This window comes from Ceratotherium simum, chromosome 17 (genome assembly GCF_057802395.1).
Source record: "Ceratotherium simum simum isolate JZ-2026a chromosome 17, ASM5780239v1, whole genome shotgun sequence".
In the NCBI taxonomy this organism is placed as follows: Eukaryota; Metazoa; Chordata; class Mammalia; order Perissodactyla; family Rhinocerotidae; genus Ceratotherium; species Ceratotherium simum.
The window spans coordinates 54,505,096-54,526,166 of record NC_141916.1 but is presented as its reverse complement, the minus strand read 5'-3'; the positions used below and the strand labels follow the sequence as shown (position 1 = coordinate 54,526,166).

At 54.6% G+C, this 21,071-nt stretch overlaps 1 protein-coding gene across 2 annotated transcripts; it reads left to right on the top strand.

The window, feature by feature from the left end:
- The first annotated feature begins 4,494 nt into the window (after positions 1–4,494).
- Positions 4,495–20,947, top strand: PLEKHG6 (pleckstrin homology and RhoGEF domain containing G6). Of its 2 annotated transcripts, XM_014793903.2 has the most exons (16): positions 4,495–4,726; positions 5,930–6,135; positions 7,403–7,558; positions 8,138–8,302; positions 8,668–8,763; positions 9,030–9,080; positions 9,361–9,510; positions 10,444–10,554; positions 10,702–10,851; positions 11,059–11,196; positions 11,480–11,599; positions 11,972–12,104; positions 12,221–12,336; positions 18,925–19,070; positions 19,767–20,465; positions 20,673–20,947. In XM_014793903.2, exons 2-16 carry the CDS (start codon positions 5,998–6,000, stop codon positions 20,680–20,682), a joined length of 2,379 nt encoding a protein of 792 aa, XP_014649389.2. In that variant the 5' UTR covers positions 4,495–4,726; positions 5,930–5,997; the 3' UTR covers positions 20,683–20,947. The 2 variants fall into 2 exon arrangements, with proteins under 2 accessions (XP_014649389.2, XP_087298997.1); XM_087442871.1 differs by lacking the exon at positions 10,702–10,851.
- The last annotated feature ends 124 nt before the right edge of the window (positions 20,948–21,071 follow it).

Genomic DNA, 21,071 nt, shown 5'->3' with positions numbered 1-21,071 from the left:
TTAATACGTTAGAAAAACATCTAATAAACTAACCTCTTCACACTAAGGCAGAAGGAGCCCCTCCTCCCCCCAAGGCAGACATTGCTAAGCCATCTCAGCGCTCCCCCATCATCCACAGAATCCTTCTTAACATAATATTCTAGGGAAACCATTACTAATCCATCACAAGTGGCATGCAAGGTAAAACTCACACAGCGTGTTTGTCCCAAGGGATCAGGAACCTTCAGAAGGAGCACCAAGGAAATGTTGAAACTACAGTAATGAAGCAGGAATGCCAAACTGAAGTTCCGGAAGAATTCCAGGTGTCTAAAACCAAAGGCTGCTCCTCTGGGCAGAGGTCGAGAGATGACAGAGTTGGCGAGTCTGCCTACAGGTCAGTCCTATCCAGGTTCACTAGCAAGTCAATGTGGTTCAATTCCACAAGCACCGGCTGCCAGTCTTGTGCCAGCCCCTATGCTAGGGGCTGGTCCCTGCCCTCAAGGAGCCTTCAGGGACAGGGGCTTCCACACAAATAGCAACAGTAGTGGGCAGAATAAGAGTGGTGCCTTTTAAAGAAACATAGTGGCCCAGGCAGTTGAAAGCAGAAAGTGATCGCTCTGGTTGGGGATTATCAAGAAAAGTTTCCTGAAGGCAGCAGTCCCTGTGGAGGACCGTGAGGGAGGTAGAAGTGGAGACGGGAGGACAAGGGTCAAAGATGTTATGCCAGCTGAGAGGAGTGCCTGAGCAAAGGCATGGAATCAGGCAGGCTGGGGCAGATCCAGAGAATGGCCACCTCCAGGGGTGGAGGAGGGGAGTAGCCTGTGAAGGTGGGAAGTAGACTCAGGGTCATACTGGGAGGTCCTTGAACGCCAGGAAGACAGTTTGTCCTCCTAAACTGCCCCCCAGAGATCGGCTGCTTGGAGGGTGGGATGTGCCCAGGAAGCCCTCCGGGCAGACTCTCAGGAGGCCCTTGGGAAAGCCTGCCCTTTCCCCCTTTCTTTTTATTTATTTATTTTTCTGAGGAAGACTGGCTCTGAGCTAACATCCATTGCCAATCCTCCTCCTTTTTTCCCCCAAAACCCCAGTAGATAGTTGTATGTCATAGTTGCACATCCTTCTAGTTGCTGTATGTGGGACACGGCCTCAGCATGGCCCGACAAGTGGTGCATTGGTGCACGCCCGGGATCCGAACCCAGGCCGCCAGTAGCGGAATGCATGCACTTAACCACCAAGCCACGGGGCTGGCCCTCCCCCTTTCTTTTTAAATACATCTCTGTCTTGGCTCATGCTGTTCCCTCCTCCAGAAATGCCCTTTCCTCCTTCCGGGCCCAGCAAACTCCTACTCATCCTTAAAGTCCCAGCACAACGTTTACCTCCTTTGTGAAGCCTTCCCTGGCTTCCTTATATTGCTATCAGTCCCTCCAAAGTGTTCCCACAGGTCCTGGCTCCTTCCTTATACGTGTAACATATATCAGTGTTCTGTTCACCATTAGTCTGTCTGACTCCCCATTAGTCTGTAATCTCCCAGAAGTCAGGGACTGTTATAGTAGGATTAGGACAATTCCTCATGCTAGAAATATATAGTCTGTATATTCCTAATACGTTGCACAGATGAACACTGTTCTAAGGTACTGGCAGCTGTGCCCAGTGGCCTGGCCTCCTGGTTTTATCTGCCTCACATGACCTGGTGCCTCCCTACTCCAGCCCTCAACTTCCCCATGTCTCCCCTACTCTGGGGCAAGGAAGACACACCCCGTCAGCTGCCTCCTGTTGCTAGAGCCTGCTAGCATCTCATTAACCCAGACGGCCTCCCTCCTGGCCCTGAAAGGTGTGGCCCGGGCAGAGCTCAGGGCTCAGGTGAGTCTCCCTGAACTTCTTGCCTATGAGGGAGGGGAGAAGGGACTTGGGGCCCCCTATGTCAGCCCCAGAATGTTACCCTCATGATGTATCAGACAGAGGCTTTTGATCCGCAGAGCTCCTATCTTGGGCAGACAAGCCAGGGGCCTGATGAGGGGTATCTGCACTAGGGGAGAAACTGAGGCATGGAGGAGAGATGGGACTCAAGCTAGAGATGTGAGGAAAGTCTGGGGCCAGCCAGGAAGAAGGACAAGTATCCAGGTGTCCCTCTCTGGGCCAAGGGCCAAGGGCTCCCCAGTGCCACTCAGCAGAGGCCAGCCCTCCAGCCTCCCAACTCTTCAGGCTTCATTCAGCTCCCTGAGCTGTGTCCCCTCTCAGCCTGTCGCAGGCGTCTTCTCTCCACAGCATGAAGGAGCCAGGGAAAACAGAGGTTGTGAGAGCAACCATCTGACGACAAGGCCGGAACAGAACAGAACACAGGAGTCCCGCCTCCCAGCCCGCGCTCTCCAGGCCACACCTCCAGCTCTTAGACTCCAGCTTTCCCTGGGAACCTCTCCTCCCAGACAGGCTGAAGACAGGCCCTGCGGCAGTGGTGGGTGGAGATTGGATCTCAGCCTGGAGGGGAGTGAAAGGGTTAACTTTCCTCCTGTCCACTGGGCCAGTCTAACCAGCTCACCCCAGAGGCCGTTAAGTCCAGGCTTGTCTCTGATGTTCTCTCAATTTCAATCTCCCCCTTACTCCTCCTTTCTCCTCTTTCTGGGAGACATTGGGAGGATAAGCTAGGGGCCCTTGGCACCGGCTCTCTCTGGGGTGTCATTTAATACTAATATCTCTGGGGTGTCATTTAATACTGCCAGTAATCACCATCTCCTGGTTTATTTATTTATTTTTGTGACGAAGATTGGCCCTGAGCTAACATCCGATGCCAATCCTCCTCTTTTTTTTTTTTTTTTTTTTTTTACTGAGGAAGACTGGCCCTGGTCTAACATCCATGCCCATCTTCCTCTACTTTATATGGGATGCCGCCACAGCATGACTTGACAAATGGTGCGTCGGTGCGCGCCTGGGATCCGAACGTGTGAACCCCGGTCCTGAAGCGCGCAATTGACTGCTGCGCCACCGGGCTGGCCCCCCATCTCCTGGTTTATTAGCTCTCTTTCCCTCATGACTGCTCTTGCCATCCCTGGATCGTGGATCTCTCCCTCGTCCCCTCCCCCTGCCCCTCCCCTTCCCTCTCCCCCTCATACACTCATTCACTCACACACACACACCCCCCCTGATATCGGGAAGAGGAAAGTGCTTCTCGCCACTGCATTCCTGCCCCACTCAATTTCTCTCCCTGAAACTGATCCCACTCTACTGGGAGGCAGGAAGCAGGAGGTAGGATGTAGAGCGTCAGACATACAAAGAACTCTTCTGAACTAACAGAGCAATCATGTAACAGCAAGCTCAGAAAAAGAAATTATTGGAGGGCAAATACCAGGAGGGCGGACAAAATCAGAAACAATCAAATGATGAAGATTCCTCTCCCAAACAAAGCAGAGTCACCAGAGCCAGGGCGAGGACTAGGACCCTTCAGATCGTTTCTGTGTTTAATACGCCAGACAGGAGAGGAGAATGGAGACCCTCTCCCCTAGGGGTACAATGGGATTATGCTTTTGAAAGTGTTTTGTGAATTTCAGAGTGCTCTACAAATGTAAGGAGTTGTATCAATCACTGCATGCTGATATGGGGTGAGGGGAGACCACAGGAGGGGAGGGCACTCAGGCCTGCCCCACCCCCATTACACCGTCTTGCGCTTCCTGATGGTAAGATTTTAAGGACCACACATCCATGGACACTTCTGATTCCCAATATGTAGCGTTTCTGTTGGAGGATGTGTCATGATTTGGGGATGTGAAAATGTGATCCTTTCATGAAACACCCAGCAAGTGCCCTTTCTTGAACAGTGTCTATTTTAGCAGCCGCTGATGGTGCTGGGACCGCCCTTGTGAAGCCTGGAGTGTGCCTGTTTGCCAGTGAAGGGTGAGGGTGCCCCCATCTGATACCCCTGCTCTCCCATCCCCAGTCCTAGGTAATGGGAGTAGCGTTGGGTCAGGCCTCAGCCTGGCACTAGGCGCCATCCCTGGAGCAAAGGCAAAGTCCAGCCTTCCAGCGGACGGCCAGGGCAGGCAAGGGAGAGATAAGGGTCACACTTTGGACTCCGAGGGCAGAGAGCGGTGTGAATGCCCGCGGGGGGACGGTGGGGGGGGGACACCTGTGTCCCACACCCCTTCTGCTGGCTGTCCTGCTCCCCTGCCTGGTTGAAGGAGGAAGACAGGCAAGGGGAGGCGGGGATAGCCGGCCACCCACCGCACGCAGAAAGCGAGGTGGGCACCTGCCCCACATCACTCGGTCATTGCCCTCCCCTCTTCCTGCGGCGGCGCCCAGCCTCGCATTTCTGCTTTATTACTCTGGCGCCTCGGGGGTCTGGCCGGGAGGGGAGGGCGCCAGGCGGTTCCAGCCCATCCGCCCGGACCGGCTGGGTGGTGAGTTCAGGGGCGAAGGAAATAGGGGGAGAGGGTCCTGCCAAGTGGGCTCTGCTTGCGGGGGAAGGGTGGTGGCCGCGTCCCGGGTAGGGGCCCCTGGGTCCCCAGGGCCCCACAGACGTCCGCACTGCGCGGCCGGTCGGGTGCCCGCCGTGAGAGGGCGGTGCCAGCCAGCGTCCCCGCCTCTCCCTCCACCTTCCCTCCCGGCCCGTCCCCGCGCTGCTCGGTCCCGCGGGCCGCTCGGTCCCAGACCCAGGCCGGCAGCGGGGCTGGCATCGCTGCGGGAGCGGTCGGCCACCGGGAGCCCCGCGGGCGGAAGCCGGCAGCGCGGGCCGTGGGCGCCCGGACACCTGCGCGCACAGGTGAGCGGCGGGAGGGCCGGGCGGACGGGGGCGGGGCACCGGGCGGGGGTCGAGAGAGGAAGGGCAGCCCGAGTCAAAGCCAAAAAGGACCATGGGTAGGAAGAGGGAGAGGAAGACAGCCCTTGGAGAGAGGATTTTTGGAAGGGAGCCTGGGAGGCAGTGAACGTTTTCCTCTGCTGCTCATAAATCAGAGAAACCGTAAGAGGAGGGCAGGGCAAGGGCCTCGGGGCCACCTGGAGGGGACCAGCACCTGCTGGAGGCCTCTCCTCTCCGGGCCCTGCCCACTCGGAGGGTGGGTCCCCTACCCAGGGTTAGGGGGAAGGGATGGAGCCCCACAGTGGGCTGCCAGCTCCGCGGAGGTGTTCCCAGAGGCTGGAGAAGACGAAGCGTAGCCTACTTCCACTTGGCCCATCTCTAAGCCAGCGGCCTGACAGCTGTCCCTCCCTCACCTCCTTGTCTGTGGCCAGGAGGGTCCAGGGAAGGGGCAGGCAAACATCACTACGGGCCAGATAGTAAATGTAGCAGATTTTGAAGACTTTACTGTCTCTGTCACAACTAGCAGGAAAGCAGTCACAGACAATTGTAAATAAGTGTGGCCATGTTCCAATAAAACTTTATTTATGGACACTGAATGTGAATTTCACATAATTTTCATGTGTTGTGAAATATTATTCTTCTTTTGATTTTTTTCAACTATTTAAACATGTAAAAAGCATTCTTAGCTTGCAAGCTGTACAAAAACAGGTGGCAGGTCCAGCAGTCTCCAGCCCCCTGCCTCCAGGCCTCCCTACAGCTTTTCCCCACGCTACTATGCGGAAGGGGATGGTGTAGCTAGGTGCAAGGGGAATCCTCCCAGGGGGCCTCCAGGAAGCTGGAGACCTGTCTGTGACCCTTGCTCCCAGCTGTTCTTAGGACTCCAGCACCCTATGAGGCCAGTGTGGGAGGTTGCACACCAAATAGGCGCACATTTGAGGGAGGAGGTACAGCCCCAAGGGGCTTTCTACCCAGCATGTGGGTGCATACCCCACCCCCACCAAGTCATAGATGAGGCCGCCATGCTTCCCCAACAAGAGACCAAGCCCTTGGCCCCCTCCTCTCCCACTCCATCCTCTTTCCCTCCCCATCCCCATGGCCTTGATCTCCAGCCTGGTGCCACCCACTGATCAAGGCTGGCCCTTCCATCCCTGTATTTTCTCTTTGCAGCCTCAAGGGACCCCTCTCTTCTGGACATTGGAGTTATGACCCTTTGGAGGTGACCCAGGAGAAAAGGGATGCAGGCCTTTCGTCTTCCAGATGAGGGTCCCCTCCAAGGACTTGTGGCCTCCCGCATTGAGACCTATGGGGGCCGGCATCGGGCCTCCACCCAGAGTGCTGCTGGCAGTCTCTATCCCCGAGGAGGCCTCGTGCTGGTGAGTCCAGGCTGTGCCCCAAAAGACCTGAGTGGGGCAGGAAGGAGGATATCCAGGCTTGCAAGTCTCTGTCCCCTTACAGGTTCATGGGCTGCTCTATTCCTATCCCTCACCCCTACCTTCTCTCCTGGCTTATGAGTGGGAGGAGGGTGGTGCTGGGCCAGGCTCCCAGGACTCTACACCCATCCCAGACAGCTGGGGCAGGCGAGGCAGAGAGCCAGGAGAAGCCAGGCCCTCAGACAGCTGCTGTTAAACAAGTCTGAGCCACGGAGCTGGGGGGAAGGTCACCAAACCCTGAGGTTGGCACCTCCCAGACTCCCGCCTCTACTTGGGAGGAGCGTGTGGGGTCCCTGAGAACTGCCTCCCTCTGAGTCAGGGCTGGAGGAAGAGCAAAGGTTCAGGGTGTCCCTACTGTACAAGTAGAGGAGGGGTGTGGGGCTGCACCCCAGCTCCACCCTCCTGGCCCACCTCCAATGCTGACCAAGGAAAGGGGTGTGGAGGCCTAGCGGTCTTTCCCTCAGCCTCCAGGCTTCCCTCCACCTTGAGAAGAGTTGTGCTTCCGGCTGGGGGTATCCCCTGCCTTACTGGAGGAGGATTTGGCACTGGGAGACTGGGAAGACAGCTGGGGACTCTCCCAGGCTGAGGGCGGGAAGGGAGACTGGGAAGTATGTGGGTTAAGTCAGGCCACAGCCAGGTCAAGGAATGTGACCAGGCCTGCCTGGGAGGAGACTTGTGGCCGTGGCCTCAACTTCTCACATGGAAGGGTAGCCAGTCCCACTGGCTAGGACACAGGCTGCATGCCCCTGGGGGGGAGGCCGCACATGTGTGTACTCTCGTCCCCACGTGTGAGGGAGGCTGTTGACAGATACGGGAAGCTGTGAGGGACCCAGAGCGCAGTGTGCACCGTGCGTTGTGCATGCAAGCCCTGGTACAGGGAGCACACGTGTGAGTGGGCAGACATGGGGGTATACCCGCCAGAGCCCAGGCATGTGCGTGCCTGTGCTGCTGCTCTGGAGGAGGGCCTGCTTCTGCCCCCGGGGAGTCAGGTTGGCATGTCTTTGCCCAAGTCACTAGGCCTCTCTGGCAGCAGCCTCTGTGACTCAGGGCAGGAGTGGCTCCACACCAAACTGGTTTGAGGGGAGAGGTGAGCCAGCCCAACTTGCAGGGGTGGGGGACGCCAGCTAGAGCCAAGCCTGGCCTCCACCAGCTCTCTGGGACTTCTAGGGGAAGGGAGGCACCCCCAGAACTGCCCCCGCTCCTCCCCCAGGATCTCAGTCGCCGACGCCTCCAGGACTATGTCCCCTTTGCCAAGGGTTCTGGCCAAGCCCGAGGCCTGTCTCCCATGAGGCTGCGAGAACCAGAGCCCGAGAAGAGGCATGGAGTCTATTTTGGGGCTGGCCCACCTCACTCCCCCAAACTCAAGGTAAGGAGTCCCTGTCCTCCATCCCCATGCTTGCACCTGAGCTGTGACGTCCTCCACAGAGGATCCAAGCTGAGATCACGGGCAGCCCCTCCAGGAAGCCAGATTTAGCTCTCAGGGGTACGTCTCTGTCATGCCGCCTCATAAAAATGTGTATTTCATGGCCAAATGTCAAAATGTGGCCTGAGACCACTGGTTCCCTGAGTCCTGTTCTGGTCTCCACCTGAAGGTCCCTCTGAAGTGTTCTGTCTCAGGACACCTCTGGAAGGAACCTTTCTGGTCAGGGATCCCAGGTCAGACCCCTCTGTCCGGGGACATTTCTGCAGACCAGGGTGCCTCTCTATCCCTGTTCCAGCAACACCCTTTCCCCTGTAATCCCAGCCAAGGCCGATCCCTGTCCCCCAGGCTTCCATGTCCCCACTCACTTGCAGTGCTGTTTGCCACCTCCCATTCCCAGACACACACACACACACACACACACACACACACACATGCACACACACATGCACACAGCCCTCCCTGGCCAGGTGGCCTGGGTGCCCAGCATGTGGCCAGGGCTGATCCCCTTCTTGGCTCCTCCAGGAAGTCACCAAGGCCCACGAGCTGGAGGTGAGGCTGCATACGTTCAGCATGTTTGGGATGCCCCGCCTGCCCCCTGAGGACCGGCGGCACTGGGAGATAGGAGAGGGCCGCGACAGCAGCCTGACCGTGGAGAAGTCCTGGAAGGAGCTGGTGCCTGGGCACAAGGTGGGCCTGTAACACAGTGTCTGTCCGCATGGTGTTACAGACACACACACACGCGTCTCACCTCTGCCTCCTCCCGAGGGAAAGGCCTCGGGAAGTGGGGTCATGTGGGGGAAGCATTTGGGGATATCCTGCTCTGGGTTCAAATCCTGGCTCTGCCACTTATAGTGAGACCTTGGTCAAGACAGCAGACCTCTCTGAGCCTCGGTCGCCTCATCTGTAAAATAGGGATAACACCGCCTACACATTGGAGGACTGGTTTGAGGATTAAAAGGTCATCTATGAAGTAGAGCAAGTAGCATTTAAGAAATGGTAGCTGCTGTTCTTGTCATCGTTCCCCCACTGAACCAGCCCTCTCCCCGCCCCAGGACATGAGCCGGGAGCTCTGCCACCAGCAGGAAGCACTGTGGGAGCTACTGACCACCGAGCTGATCTACGTGCGAAAGCTCAAGATCATGACGGATGTGAGCCTCCCACCCAGCTCTGGCCCTACCCTCAGCCATCTCCCCTGTCCCCCGCATTATCCCCCATTCTCCCAGACCAGAAAGGGCAGGGTTGCTGGAGGGGGGAGGGGAAGGATACAAAGAGGTGCCCCTGATTTGAGACCTGGGGATCTTGGGAGAGAGGTTAGCAGTACTGAAGTTGGGGATGGGAATGTGTTGAAGGGCTGGGCTGGGGTCCCAAGAGGAGGAGGTCAGGTGCTGAGACCCTCGTCTCTCCCTGCATCCAGCTCCTAGCTGCCGGTTTGCTGAACTTGCAGCGAGTGGGACTGCTGAATGAGGTGAGTGGGTGCTCAGGAGGGGTGTCTGGTACATCCCAGCTCTGAGCCCAGGGAGTGGGGGTGGGGTCACAGGGAGCCCTCCAGGCTGCCCAATCTGAATTTCCACTGCCCCATTTTCTAGGACACCCCCTGCCCTCCCTACTCCCCTTCCTGCTCCAAGCAGACCGCTGCCCCCCGGACCCGACCCCCATCCAAGCTTAGTGGTCTCACTTGTCCATGGCCAGGGCTGCCTGATGGTGACCTGCCAAGGCATGTGGCTAAGTCTGGCTCCCTCTTCCAGGTGTCAGCTGAGACCCTGTTTGGAAATGTCCCCAGCCTGATTCGAGCCCACCACAGCTTTTGGGAAGAGGTGCTGGGGCCTACCCTGGAGGAGACTCGAGCCTCGGGCCAGCCTCTGGACCCTGTCAGCCTGCAGAATGGCTTTCTGATGGTGAGGCGTGGTGGAGGGCTGTGTGTGGATGGGGCAGGACTGGGAGAGCCCCCAGTGGGGTCCTATATGCAGGGCATGCCTATGCGGCTGGAATCCTTCCATGACTTGAGGGTCCAAGGGCACAGCCCCTCACCCAAATATCACCTCACCTCCTACCCTTCATTCCACAAGTATGACCTCTGTTCCAAAGGCTCTCTGGGCTTCTGGAGACCCTTATGAAATGATAATGCAGCTATTTCAGGGAAGGGTTACATCTAAGCTCTTGGCAACTATAAAATCTTCCTTCTTGGACGGAGATCCTTTGACAAACAGCTGGAAGCAAGAATGAGACCTCAATGAGGCGTCCCCTAGGAGGTGGGAGGAGGAGGTGGAAAGGCCACAGGGGCACCTGGAGCATGGGGAAGTGTGATACAAGAAAGCAAGAGGCCTAGGATCAGACTTTCTTCCACAGTTGTACCCAACCAGGAAAATGTGGGCCTTGCTGAGTTGGAATGGGGTAGAGAGGTGAGGACAGTCTCCCTTGAGCCTTAGGTGGCCCCCTTCCACGGGAGCAGGGCTTCTGGGCAAGCCCCAGGTAACCACCCCACCACCTGGGTGAAATGGGATCTGCAGTGTCCTGAAAACGTTCCGGCTGAATTATTGATGGTGGGAGTAAGTCCAGAGCAGCAGGGCACAGCAGGGGCTGTGGGTGGGAGCTCAGAGATCAGCAGTAGGGGGACCTCTCAGAACCTGCAGTCCTCCTTGGAATCCAGAGGAGGGGGCCAGAAGTCAAGGAGGAGAGCCATCATGGGAGGTGGGGGTTGGCAGGGGCTGGACTAAGGGTCTATGAGAGGCTCTCTCCCTTCCCTGCTCCCCGTGTTCTGCAGCTGGAGCCTGTATCTCATGACCTTCTTCCCCCTGCCTGCTCCTCGCCCCCCGTATCTGTCCCTCCAGTTCAGCCAGCGGTTTCAGCCCTACGTCCAGTACTGCCTGCGAGTAAAGCAGACCATGGCTTACGCCAGGGAGCAGCAAGACAACAACCCGCTCTTCCACACCTTCGTGCAGGTAGGAGGGGGCTGCAGGGAAGGGGGATGGGAACTTAGACAGCCAGGTCATCCCTGATCTCTACTGGTTCCAAGGCTGAGTTCATCACTACGGTGGGGCAGGAGGAAGCTTGCAGAGCCCTGACCCCCTGCCCACCTTCCCTGGCAGTGGTGTGAGAAGCACAAGCGCTCGGGGAGGCAGACGCTGGGTGACTTGCTCATCAAGCCCCACCAGCGCATCACCAAGTACCCACTGCTGCTCCAGGCCGTGCTAAAGAGGACCCCCCAGGCGCGAGCCCGAGAGGCCCTGCATGCCATGGTAGGGGGCCTGGCAGTGCCCTTGGGAGTTGGGGGCTGCGTGGGAACTGATCTCCAGGAACTCTTGTGGGTCTCTTTCCTCGTACGTGTGTCACAGTGTGGCACTGACTGGCCGCCTAGGTTAGAATGCTGTGGCTGTCGGTGATTGGTGGGATGGACAGGGTGAGGAGCTGAGCTGTTCCTTCTTCCAACCCCCACCCTCACCCAGATTGCAGCTGTGGAGTCATTCCTGCGACACGTCAATAAGCAGGTCCGCCAGGGCGAAGAGCAGGAGAGTTTGGTAGCCGCAGCCCAACGCATTGGGCCCTACGAGGTGCTGGAGCCGTCCAGTGAGGAGGTGGAGAAGGTGAGAGAGGGCAGAGGGAAGGGGCTCGGAAAGCAGGGTTCCCAGGCAAACGGGTGAAGCAGAAGCCTGGAAGGGAAGGGGCAGAGGTGCCACAGAGGGTGTGAGAATCCAAGGGACAGAGTTCAAAAGAGTGAAAAGGAGGCACTGGGATGCTCCCTCTCCGTCCAAGATGGGGAAAGATGAGAAGAGAAGGTGCTGGTGACAGAACCAAGAACCACCTTGGCTGACAGGTAGAGACAAACCCCACCCAGTCCCCTGATCCTCTCCTATCTGTGTCTCTCAGAACCTGCGTCCATTCTCCACCCTGGACCTGACATCGCCCATGCTGGGAGTTGCTCCTGAGCACACCAGGCAGCTGTTGCTGGAGGGACCCGTCCGAGTAAAGGAGGGACGAGAAGGAAAGGTGAGGGAGATGTGGGGAGGAGCGGAGATGAACTGCAGAGAAAGAAGAGGGAGGTAATTGGAGACAGGATAAGAGTCAGAAAAGTTGGAAATGGGAGAAGAGGTGTGTGACTGTGGGTCTGTGTGTATATTGGGAAGAGGACGTGGTTCCAGCTAAGCTCTGGTTGTTTGCGTGTCCCTGAGTCAGCCACTTTCATTGCCTATAAAGTGAGAGATGGGGCCAAATTGACACCCCTTCCAGCTCTAGCATTCCACAGTTCTGCACTTGTCCCTGTGCACATGTGCACGCACACCCGCGCCTGAGCCCCATCCCTGTCAAGCCCTTCCCGCTGCTCAGCTGACCCTTATCTCTTTCTCCTATGCGTGCCCCCAGCTGGACGTGTACCTGTTCCTCTTCTCTGACGTGCTCCTGGTGACCAAGCACCAACGCAAGGCAGATAAAGCCAAGGTTATCCGCCCCCCACTCATGCTGGAGAAGCTTGTGTGCCAACCACTCCGAGACCCTAGTATGTCTCCTGCGGAGACCTTTTCCTTCTCCTTGCCTCTTGGCAAGTGGAAGGAGGAGGCGGGATGGGGATCAAATAAGGTCCAGCCCTTGAAGCAGATCTTCTCCTCCACCCAGGCAGCTTCCTGGTGATCCATCTCAGTGAGTTCCAGTGTGTCTACAGTGCCCTCATAGTGCACTGTCCCAGTGCCACAGACCGTGCCCAGTGGCTGGAGAAGACCCAGCAGGCCCAGGTACGTGAAAAACAGGCCTGAGGAAGGAAGGTATGGGCCCCTGGAGCTCAGAAATAGGAGCACAAGGGGAGTAGGAGGAGGAGAGGCTGGGCTCCATGCAGGTTCAGCCTGGACCTCCAGCCCCTTAGGCGCGCCCTCAAGAGAGAGACGCAGCCTTGACCATCCATGGAAGAAAGGCTTTGGCAAGTTAGTATGCTAGTCACTGGGAGAGCCCAAGACAGCATCCCCTAAACAATTATACCCTGAAACAATTAACTTCTACACTTCATCTTCCATTCAACAGACATTAATGGGGCCCTTGCTGGGTGCAGGCACGTGCTAGGTGCTAGGCAATCAGAAAGAATAAGACACCATTCTTGCCCTTGAGGAATATGCACTGCTGCCTAGGTAGACAAATGAGTATACAAATAATAGAAATGTGTACACAGAATGGAACTAGGACCAAGAAGGGAGTATTTCATTCTGTCTGGTGGGTTGCTTCGAAAGGGATGGTGCAGAGGGAGGGTACGCTGAGAAGCCTTCACAGAGGAGCTATTGTCTGCGCACCGTTTGTGGGATATCTAAGAGTACATCAACAAGAGTGGGTGGGAAAGTATTCCAAATGGAGGAGCAGAATGTGCAAAGGTCAGAAATATGAAACAGTTGTGTGTTGAGAGAACAACTAGCCTAGTAGCTCGTATTTCTAGGGCATAGAGCAGAAGGGCAGGCATAGCAGCAGAGAGGCTGGGAAGTAGACGCCACCAGATCATGCCCATCTCTGCATGCCATACAAGGAACTTCAACTTTGTCCTATAGATGACACAGAGCCAGTGAAGGTGTTAAACAGGGGAGTGACGTAGGCAGATGTATGTGATAAAAGCTAGAGGACTTCAAACCAAGAGAGATCCAAATGCAGCTGTATTGGTTACCACAAACTTGGGCTTAAAGCAACAGAAACTTATTCTTTCGCAGTTCTGGAGGCCAGATGTTGGAAATCAAGGTGTCAGCAGGGCCACACTTTCTCTCCAAGGCTCTAGGGAAGAATCTGTCATTGCCTCTTCCAGCTTCTGGTGGCTCCAGGTGTCCTTTAGCTGTGACAGCATCACTCCACTCTCTGCCTCTGTCTTCACATGGCCTTCCTCTCTGTATGTCTCTGTGTTCAAGTCTCCCTCTCCTGTCTCTTATGAAGACACCAGTCATTAGATTTAGAGCCTACCCTAAATCCAACATGAGCTCATCTTGAGATCCTTAACTTAGGATCTTTGCACATGTACAAAGACCCTTTATCCAAATAAGGTCACATTCACAGGTTCTGGGGTTAGGACCTAGACATGTCTTTCTGGGGCCATTATTCAACCCACTAGAGGAGCAGAATGGCCAAAGGAGAGTGGAGATTTGAGTTGGACTTTTAAGGATGGGGAAGACCATAAGCGGAAGACTCAAGAGGGCAGTTGGACTGGATTTATTTGGGGACAGTGACCATGTCTGTCTGAGTCTGGAGCAAAGGGTTTGCGTGAGCGCGTGATGAGAGGCCAGGTTCTGCAGGACCCCAAGAGCTACAGAAGAGTGTGGACTGGATGAGACTGAACTGAATTGGGTTGACAAGAGAGAGCCACCATAGATTCTTGAGCAAGGGCGTGCCATGGTGAGATCAGTGTGTTCTATCTTGAATTGTCAGGTGGCAGAGTGATAGGTGGGCTGGGGGAGGGAGAGATTGGTGGCAGGAGATTTACTGTACTAGTGTGGCTGTGAAACACTGAGGTTTAGTGCCCTGGCTTTAGGGACATGTTGCAAAAAAAAAAAGGAAAAAAAATGGAGAAGAAAGGAGCTAAAGAAGAAGGAAGAGACAGGAGAACCTTAGGGAGACTGTGGTTAAAAGCCTATACTGATGGAATGCATGAAAATATCCGTTCAGACACCAGTTCTACCTCTTACTACCTGGGTGACCTGGGGTGAGTTATGTGGCCTCCCTGAGCTTCCATTTCTTCACCTGAAAATGGATATACATAATAAAAGTCCTTGCCTCATAGGGAAGAGTCAAAGGAATCATTCAGATTAAACAGGCAGCATGGTGCCAGCTCTCAGTAAATGCTCGGTAACTCAGGTCCGCAGGGACAAAGGATGATTTATGTCCCGAGGTTCCTGATGGAAAGACAGCCTTGGCAGAGGCACCCCTGACAGAAGTGAAATTATTAGGAAGAGAAAGCTATTTGTTTGGTTGTTGCTTCCTGGGAGGAGTGGAGCTAGGGTGGTGATATTTAATTTTAAACAGAAGCACTTAGGAAATGAGGTGGTGGGAGACAGCCCAGTGGAGACATCTTAGGGGCTTTTGGAAATATGGAAAGACAGATCTGGAGTTCAGATCTAAGAGCGTAGATCTTAAAAGTTCTCATCACAGGAAAAAAAAATTGGTAGCAATATATGGTGAGTGACGTTAACTAGACTTGTGATCATTTCATAATATAGCAATATCAAATCATTACATTGTACACCTGAAACAAATATAATGTTGTATGTCAATTACACCTTAATTTTTTAAAAAAGGAAGGAAAAGGCATTTGAACAAGGAAAGAAATCTTAGTGTAGACTATTTCTAAACAATGCAACTTCATTATTTTTAAAGAGTTTAAATCAAATTAATTGTTCTCGTAGGGCTCGCTTTAATGAATAGATAACAATGATTTGTCATTAGCACTTTAGGTAATTAGGGCTTCTGAAACTTCTGAGAAAGTGTGAAAATAGTCTTGTTCTTTAAATAATTTTAAGCCTTCTTCCCACAATCTTATCTATGATATCGTATCAAAATGTGGAGAGCTTATCTGAGAAAAGGAAAACCAGAGCTTAGTCTTGGTTTAAATACTGTATTAAAAATTCTGAATTAGGGGAATAGAAAATAAATATGAGGTTTTTTCCATAAAACAAATGAAATAAGGATGAAAGATGGAACCTCAAGATCTTGTGTCCTCCAGTCCTGCGGGGCTGCCACTTCTTTGAATACCCAAACAAGATGGTGACAGTTCTCAGGAAGCCAGAGGTAGGGCACAGGAGTGGGGAGTGGGGGTGGTCTTTGTGACAAGAGTGGTCTCCCATGTGCCCTGACCCCTGCTTCAGGCCCGCTCACAGTCCCCTCTCTCTATGTGGCAGGCACCTTTTCTCCACACCAGTCTCTCCAGCCCAAACGCAGTTTCCACAAGGCCAGACTGGCTGGCAACTGGCACCACTCTAGTGGTTAATCGAGTTGTACTGAGGCTTGGAAAGTGGGAAGCAGAGGACAAAACTGGAAACAAGCCTCAGGGTTCCTGAAGCCCCCGCCTCCCCAGGACAGCAGGTGGGGGCCCTTACTGACAGGCAGACTCCTTTCTTTACCAGCCACAGCATCAGAACTTTTCTCCTCTTCCTTTGGTTCCCAGTCCCATGACGCCCCCTCCCCCCCACAATTCTCCCTTTAGAACCCCCAGGAGACCACTAAAAATTGCTGGTATTTTATTATGCAAACTAGTGTAGCCCCCCACAGTCCTACTCCTGGCTAGGAGAGGTAAGGAAGTCATTTCTGATCCATTACCACGCAGGGCACAATCTCCTCGCCTCCCTTTGCAAAGCAAAGAACCCTGAAACCTTGAAATTAGTTTGTCCTGCTTTTGTCTCACACCAGATTCTTGGGGAATACTTCTCTCTATTGCCATCAGTCTTTGTAAACTGAAGAGCGCAGTAGAAAATCCAGTGGTCCCCTGAGAGAGCAGCCCCCAGGGGTCACACTGTTTTTTCTGCCCCTTACAGAAACGTAGATGTAGATTTATTCCTCGCGGGTCTGGCCAAGATGGCTTAAGCTTTTAGAGAAAATGAGTTTCTCAAGGGGAGAGAGACTGAATCTTGGGAAATGCCCATATTTAGGGGCTGGGAAGAGGAAAAGGAACCAGTGACGGGAACAGAAAGCTATCAGAGGCAGAGGCCAAGAAACCAGAGGGAAAGAGCCAGGCTCCGAGGGCATGCCCCAGCCTAGCTCTCAGTTGTTGTCTGTGTTCTTGCAGGAGTTAGTTCACTTATCTAAGCCCGGTCCGCATCTGGGGAATTGCAGTGATGATGGGAACCACCATGCGGTATAGACGGGAGAATTATGTTTGTCAGCTGCTTGGGACCAGGCCCAGCACTTAATGGACGCTCCATAAATGTTTGTTATTGTCATCAGTAGAAGAAAGGGCTGGTCGGTGGGGCCTTGGCAGGGCCAATTCTGGCTGGGGAAATGCCTCAGCATCTGCTGCTCAGAGAGTCTGTGCCACCTTCAAGAGATGGGCTTTAGTCCATCTCGGGGGACTTCGGGAGGAGGGTGGGTGAATCTGGGAGCCGCTCCAGAGGCAGCGGGAGGGGAGGCATTTCCTCTCAAGACTTCAGTTCTCCACCAGGGCAGAGGAAGAAGAATCGTGCTGGGGAAGCCCTCCCTTCCTTTTCCCGGCTTTGTAGGGGTGTCACATTCTGGCTCAGGCCCCAATTTCCTCTTCCTCTCCCACCCTGCCCCCAACATGTCTCTCATCTTACCCAAGCTGAGAAAATCCTCCCAGGGTTTCTGGGAGGCTTTGGGGTGGCTGGGGGGCACTTCAGACAGCCCCACCCCCTGGTACCTGAGGTTCCCCCACCTCCCTGCTTCTTCCCTGGGTGGGGCCAGGGGCAAGTTTGGCAGAGATGCTGGTATTAGATATTCCTTATGGACAACCCCCACTTCCTTCCAGTTCTTTTCTTCCACACACCATCCCTATCCTGGATATGCAAAACACAAACTTGAACTTGGATTATGTGGGCAAAAGGGCACTACATCTCAGCAGGACCAGCAGGCTGCCCCAGCCCCGCCCTGGCCTCTCCTGCCCTGCTTTCTCCTACTTCCTCTCTACACTCCTCACGCACAGCTGGGAGATGAGGTCTGGGGATGAGGGAGGAGGTCACAGGATCTGGCCTGTGCTGGTTTCCTGCCCCCAGGCACCATCACCCCTTGCTCTGGCCCACAGACCCAGTCTGATGAGACTGCTAAGAATCTTTGCACTGCTTTGTCACTCACCAGACTGTGACTGGAGAGCCAGGGCAAGGAGAGTTGGAAATATAAGCTTAATGTCATTTTCCTACCCCTGTTCATCCATTTCTCCACATCCATGTCTCTTGTCCTGACCCCGCTACCCCCCTGTATTCTGGCTTTGGGAAGGTCCAGGTGCTCACGAGTTGCTGGTTCATATACCTCAAGCTGGGGAGATATTCAAAATATTTAATAAGCAATATGGCATGGGCATCAAATCAATCAGAGTGGAGCATTGTGGGGGGGGGGGGTCCTAGGTCCCCTGCTGTGCCAGATGTTCTCCCTCTAGCTGCTGGATCTTGGGGGACGCGGTAGTCCTGGGGAAGGGAAGTGGAGGCTCTGACAGCAGACCTTTGCTTACCAGCGTGGAAGTACTTCAATGTTTTAACAACAATATGGCCACTCCAGTGAGTACTGATGTCTGCCTGCCCACCACCACCTCCCTTCTGCCAAGCCTCTGCCTGGGACCTGAATCTCCTCCGGTTCTGCTGCCTTCCCTCCCCCTCCCCCTCCCCCAGTGAATGTTGTCCTGTAGGAACGCTTACCCTTCAAGGTCGCCCTTGAAAAACAGCATAGTTGCTGAACTAGGACTCACAGTAAAGGCAGACCCAGGTCTGCTTCTCTCAGCTTGTGCGACCTTGAGCAAGTCCCTTCATCTCTCTTGTTTTCTCGTCTGTAAAATGGGCTAATAGCCATGCTTTCCACCCCCCGCAGGGTGATGGTGTGTATCAAATGACCCGGTGCATGTGGAGGGGCTTTATAAACCACTTCTCAGATGTCACTATTTTATTCTGATGCCGCCGGTACGAAAATGTTGAGGGAGAAAGACAGAAAATACAGTCACGTGCCGCATATATGACAGTGGTCCCATAAGATTAGTATCATATAGCCTAGGTGTGTAGTAGGCTATACCGTCTACCGGTTTGTGTACCGGTTTGTGTAAGTTCACTCTATAATGTTCGCACAATGACAAAATCGCCTAACGACGCATTTCTTAGAATGTATCCCCGTCATTAAGCAACACATAACTGTATATTGTATCCTCTCTCCATTCCACTTGGGACGGTCTTGCTTTCATCTCTGAAGGGCAGCAGAGTCCTTAGCCCAGGACAGAGCCTGCCCCTGCCCAAGCTGGTAGTAGGAGAAAGAGTAACCTGAGGGCCCAGCACTTATACCACCATCACTGCCAATCAGGGAGGGCTTCCTGAAAGAGGGGACAGACTGGATACAGAGCTTGCCAAAGGGACATGAGAAGCAGGAAGAACTGTACAGGTAGGAAAAGACGCCCTCTATTCACCCCACCCACCCCCAGGACCAGCTCAGAGTTCAAATCCTGGCTCCATCCCATTTTCCTACTGCATGACCTTGGCAGTTACATAACCTCAGTTTCCATTTCCCAGTAGTAAAGTAGGAGTAAAAAATAATGTCTGCCTCACAGGGTTGTTGTGAAGATTAAATAAGATAATGTATGTAAAGCACTTAGCATGGTGCCCAGCATACAGCAAGTGCTCAATAAGTGAGAGCTCTTAATGAAAGTATCCCCACCCCAGGTCACCCTGCAAAAGCTGAAGGCAGAGGAATACGTCCAACAGAAGAGGGAGCTCCTGGCCCTCTATCGGGACAGGGACCGGGAGTCCCCAGGCACCAGGCCCTCCACGCCTTCCCCAGAGGGCTCTCAGAGCAGTGCAGAGGGGAGGTAAGACCCACAGGGACCACAGGGGCTCCCAAAGTAGGGGGGCTGCAGGCAGGGAGGGAGAAAAGAGGAACCCACAAGGCTGAGAAATGGCAATACAGCTTTTGGGGGGATTGGGAATAGACTGAGGAACCCAGGCTACAGGATGGAGTAGAACAGGTTGCCACCAGCCGAGCGAAGGGCCGCATGGGACAGCCTAAGGGGTCAGCCAGCCTAAGGTTGGCACAGCATGAAGGAAACAGGCACAAGAGACATGAACTCCCTGAGAGCAGCAGGATCCCCAGGCCAGGAATGGAGACTGAAGGCCAGTACAGATTTGCACAATGTCGGAGCTGCAGGATTCGGCTAGTCCAAAACCGCAGAGAGCATGAGAGGGTCCAGAATAACACAGCTGTTCAGCAGCATGGTTAAGGAGAAAACAGATCCTCTGGCAGATAACCTCAGGAACCCCTCAGCAAACACCTGAGTGCCTACTTGATACAAGGCCCTGCAGGGACCAAGGCCTACGGCTTAAATGCCTTAGAGGAACCTCCAGTTTAGCCAGCGAGATGAGAAAAACAACCTCAGTGCAGTATAAAGGGTGAGACTGAAATAAGTTTGGAGGAGGGGCCATTTCTGGACGGAGTGATCAAGGGAGACTTCCCGGACTTGAACTTGACCCTTCAGCACCTGACTCCTACCATTCACTATTCATTGTAGGACTCCTGAGTTCTTGAGCATCATCCCCCACCTAGTGGTGACAGAAGACATGGATGAAGACGCTCCCTCGGGACCAGATGATACCTCTGACTCTGGCTATGGCACTCTGATCTCAGGCTCCCCCGAGGAGTCCCACTCCCCACTGAGCCGACTACGCTCGCGGGCCTTCCGGCGGGACCCTCGCCTCACCTTCTCCACCCTGGACCTCCGAGATGTTCCTCTGCGCCCCCAGCCTCCTCACCCCCAAGCTCCCCAACGCCGAAGTGCCCCTGATCTGCCGGAGGAAGATACCCAAAGAGGAGGCAGTCTTCCCAGGGGAGACGCACCCACCTGTTCTGAGGCAGAAGATGGGACCTTGGTAGGAGGGAATGTGGTAGTGGAAACCTTGCATAGGGCCCGACTTCGGGGGCAGCTCCCGCCCTCCCCAACCCACACTGACTCTGCCGGGGGAAGCCCCTGGGAGTCCTCAGCGGATGAGGAAGAAGAGGGGCCCCTCTTCCTAGGACCTGGCTGCACCCACTCCCACCACCCTCTCCGTGCTGAGGACATGCTCAGAGAGATCCGGGAGGAACTGGCCAGCCAAAGGATTGAGGGTGTCCCCGAGCCTGGGGACAGCAGGCCTCGGAAGCTGACTCGGGCCCAACTGCAGAGGATGCGTGGATCCCACATCATACAGCTGGACACGCCACTGTCCACATCGTAAGTGCTAGAGGGAAGGTGGCATGGGAGGGAGCAGAGGGGAAGGCTGGTGTGGAGCGGGAGGGGTCCCAGAGTAGGAGGTCGGTGGGGAGGGGGTCAGTAGAGAAGGAGAGCAGTACCAGAGCAGGGCCTTGGCAGGGAAGGGCCCTTAGCCTCACCTTCACCCCAGTTCTGACTTTACCTAATACCCACCTCCTTTCTTTTCAGAGAGGTGTGAGGAACATTCAGGACCTTTGGCATTTCTCCTGGAGGAAATCTCTCCCCAAAAGTGCTGGTCACCACCCCCACCCCTGGACTCTACCTCAAGGACTACACTTCCCACTAAGAAGCCTGGCCCAGGCACCCTGCTTTCCTGCTCTGAGGACTTTGGGGATCAAGAGCTGTACATTTATGTACCATAAAAACACCGGAGCCGACACAAAGTTGTGCATAAAAATGACTGCCAGCCATCACTAGATGAGGGTGGGAAGAAAGAGAATCTGGGGGGGGCAGTGCGGGGGGTCACAGAGCCAGCACAGGTTACTCCTCTGTCAGCTGGCATCCTGGTGGTGGGGTATCTGGCCCAAGCTCAGGGCTTTTCCCATCCCACCCACCAGGACTCAGGCC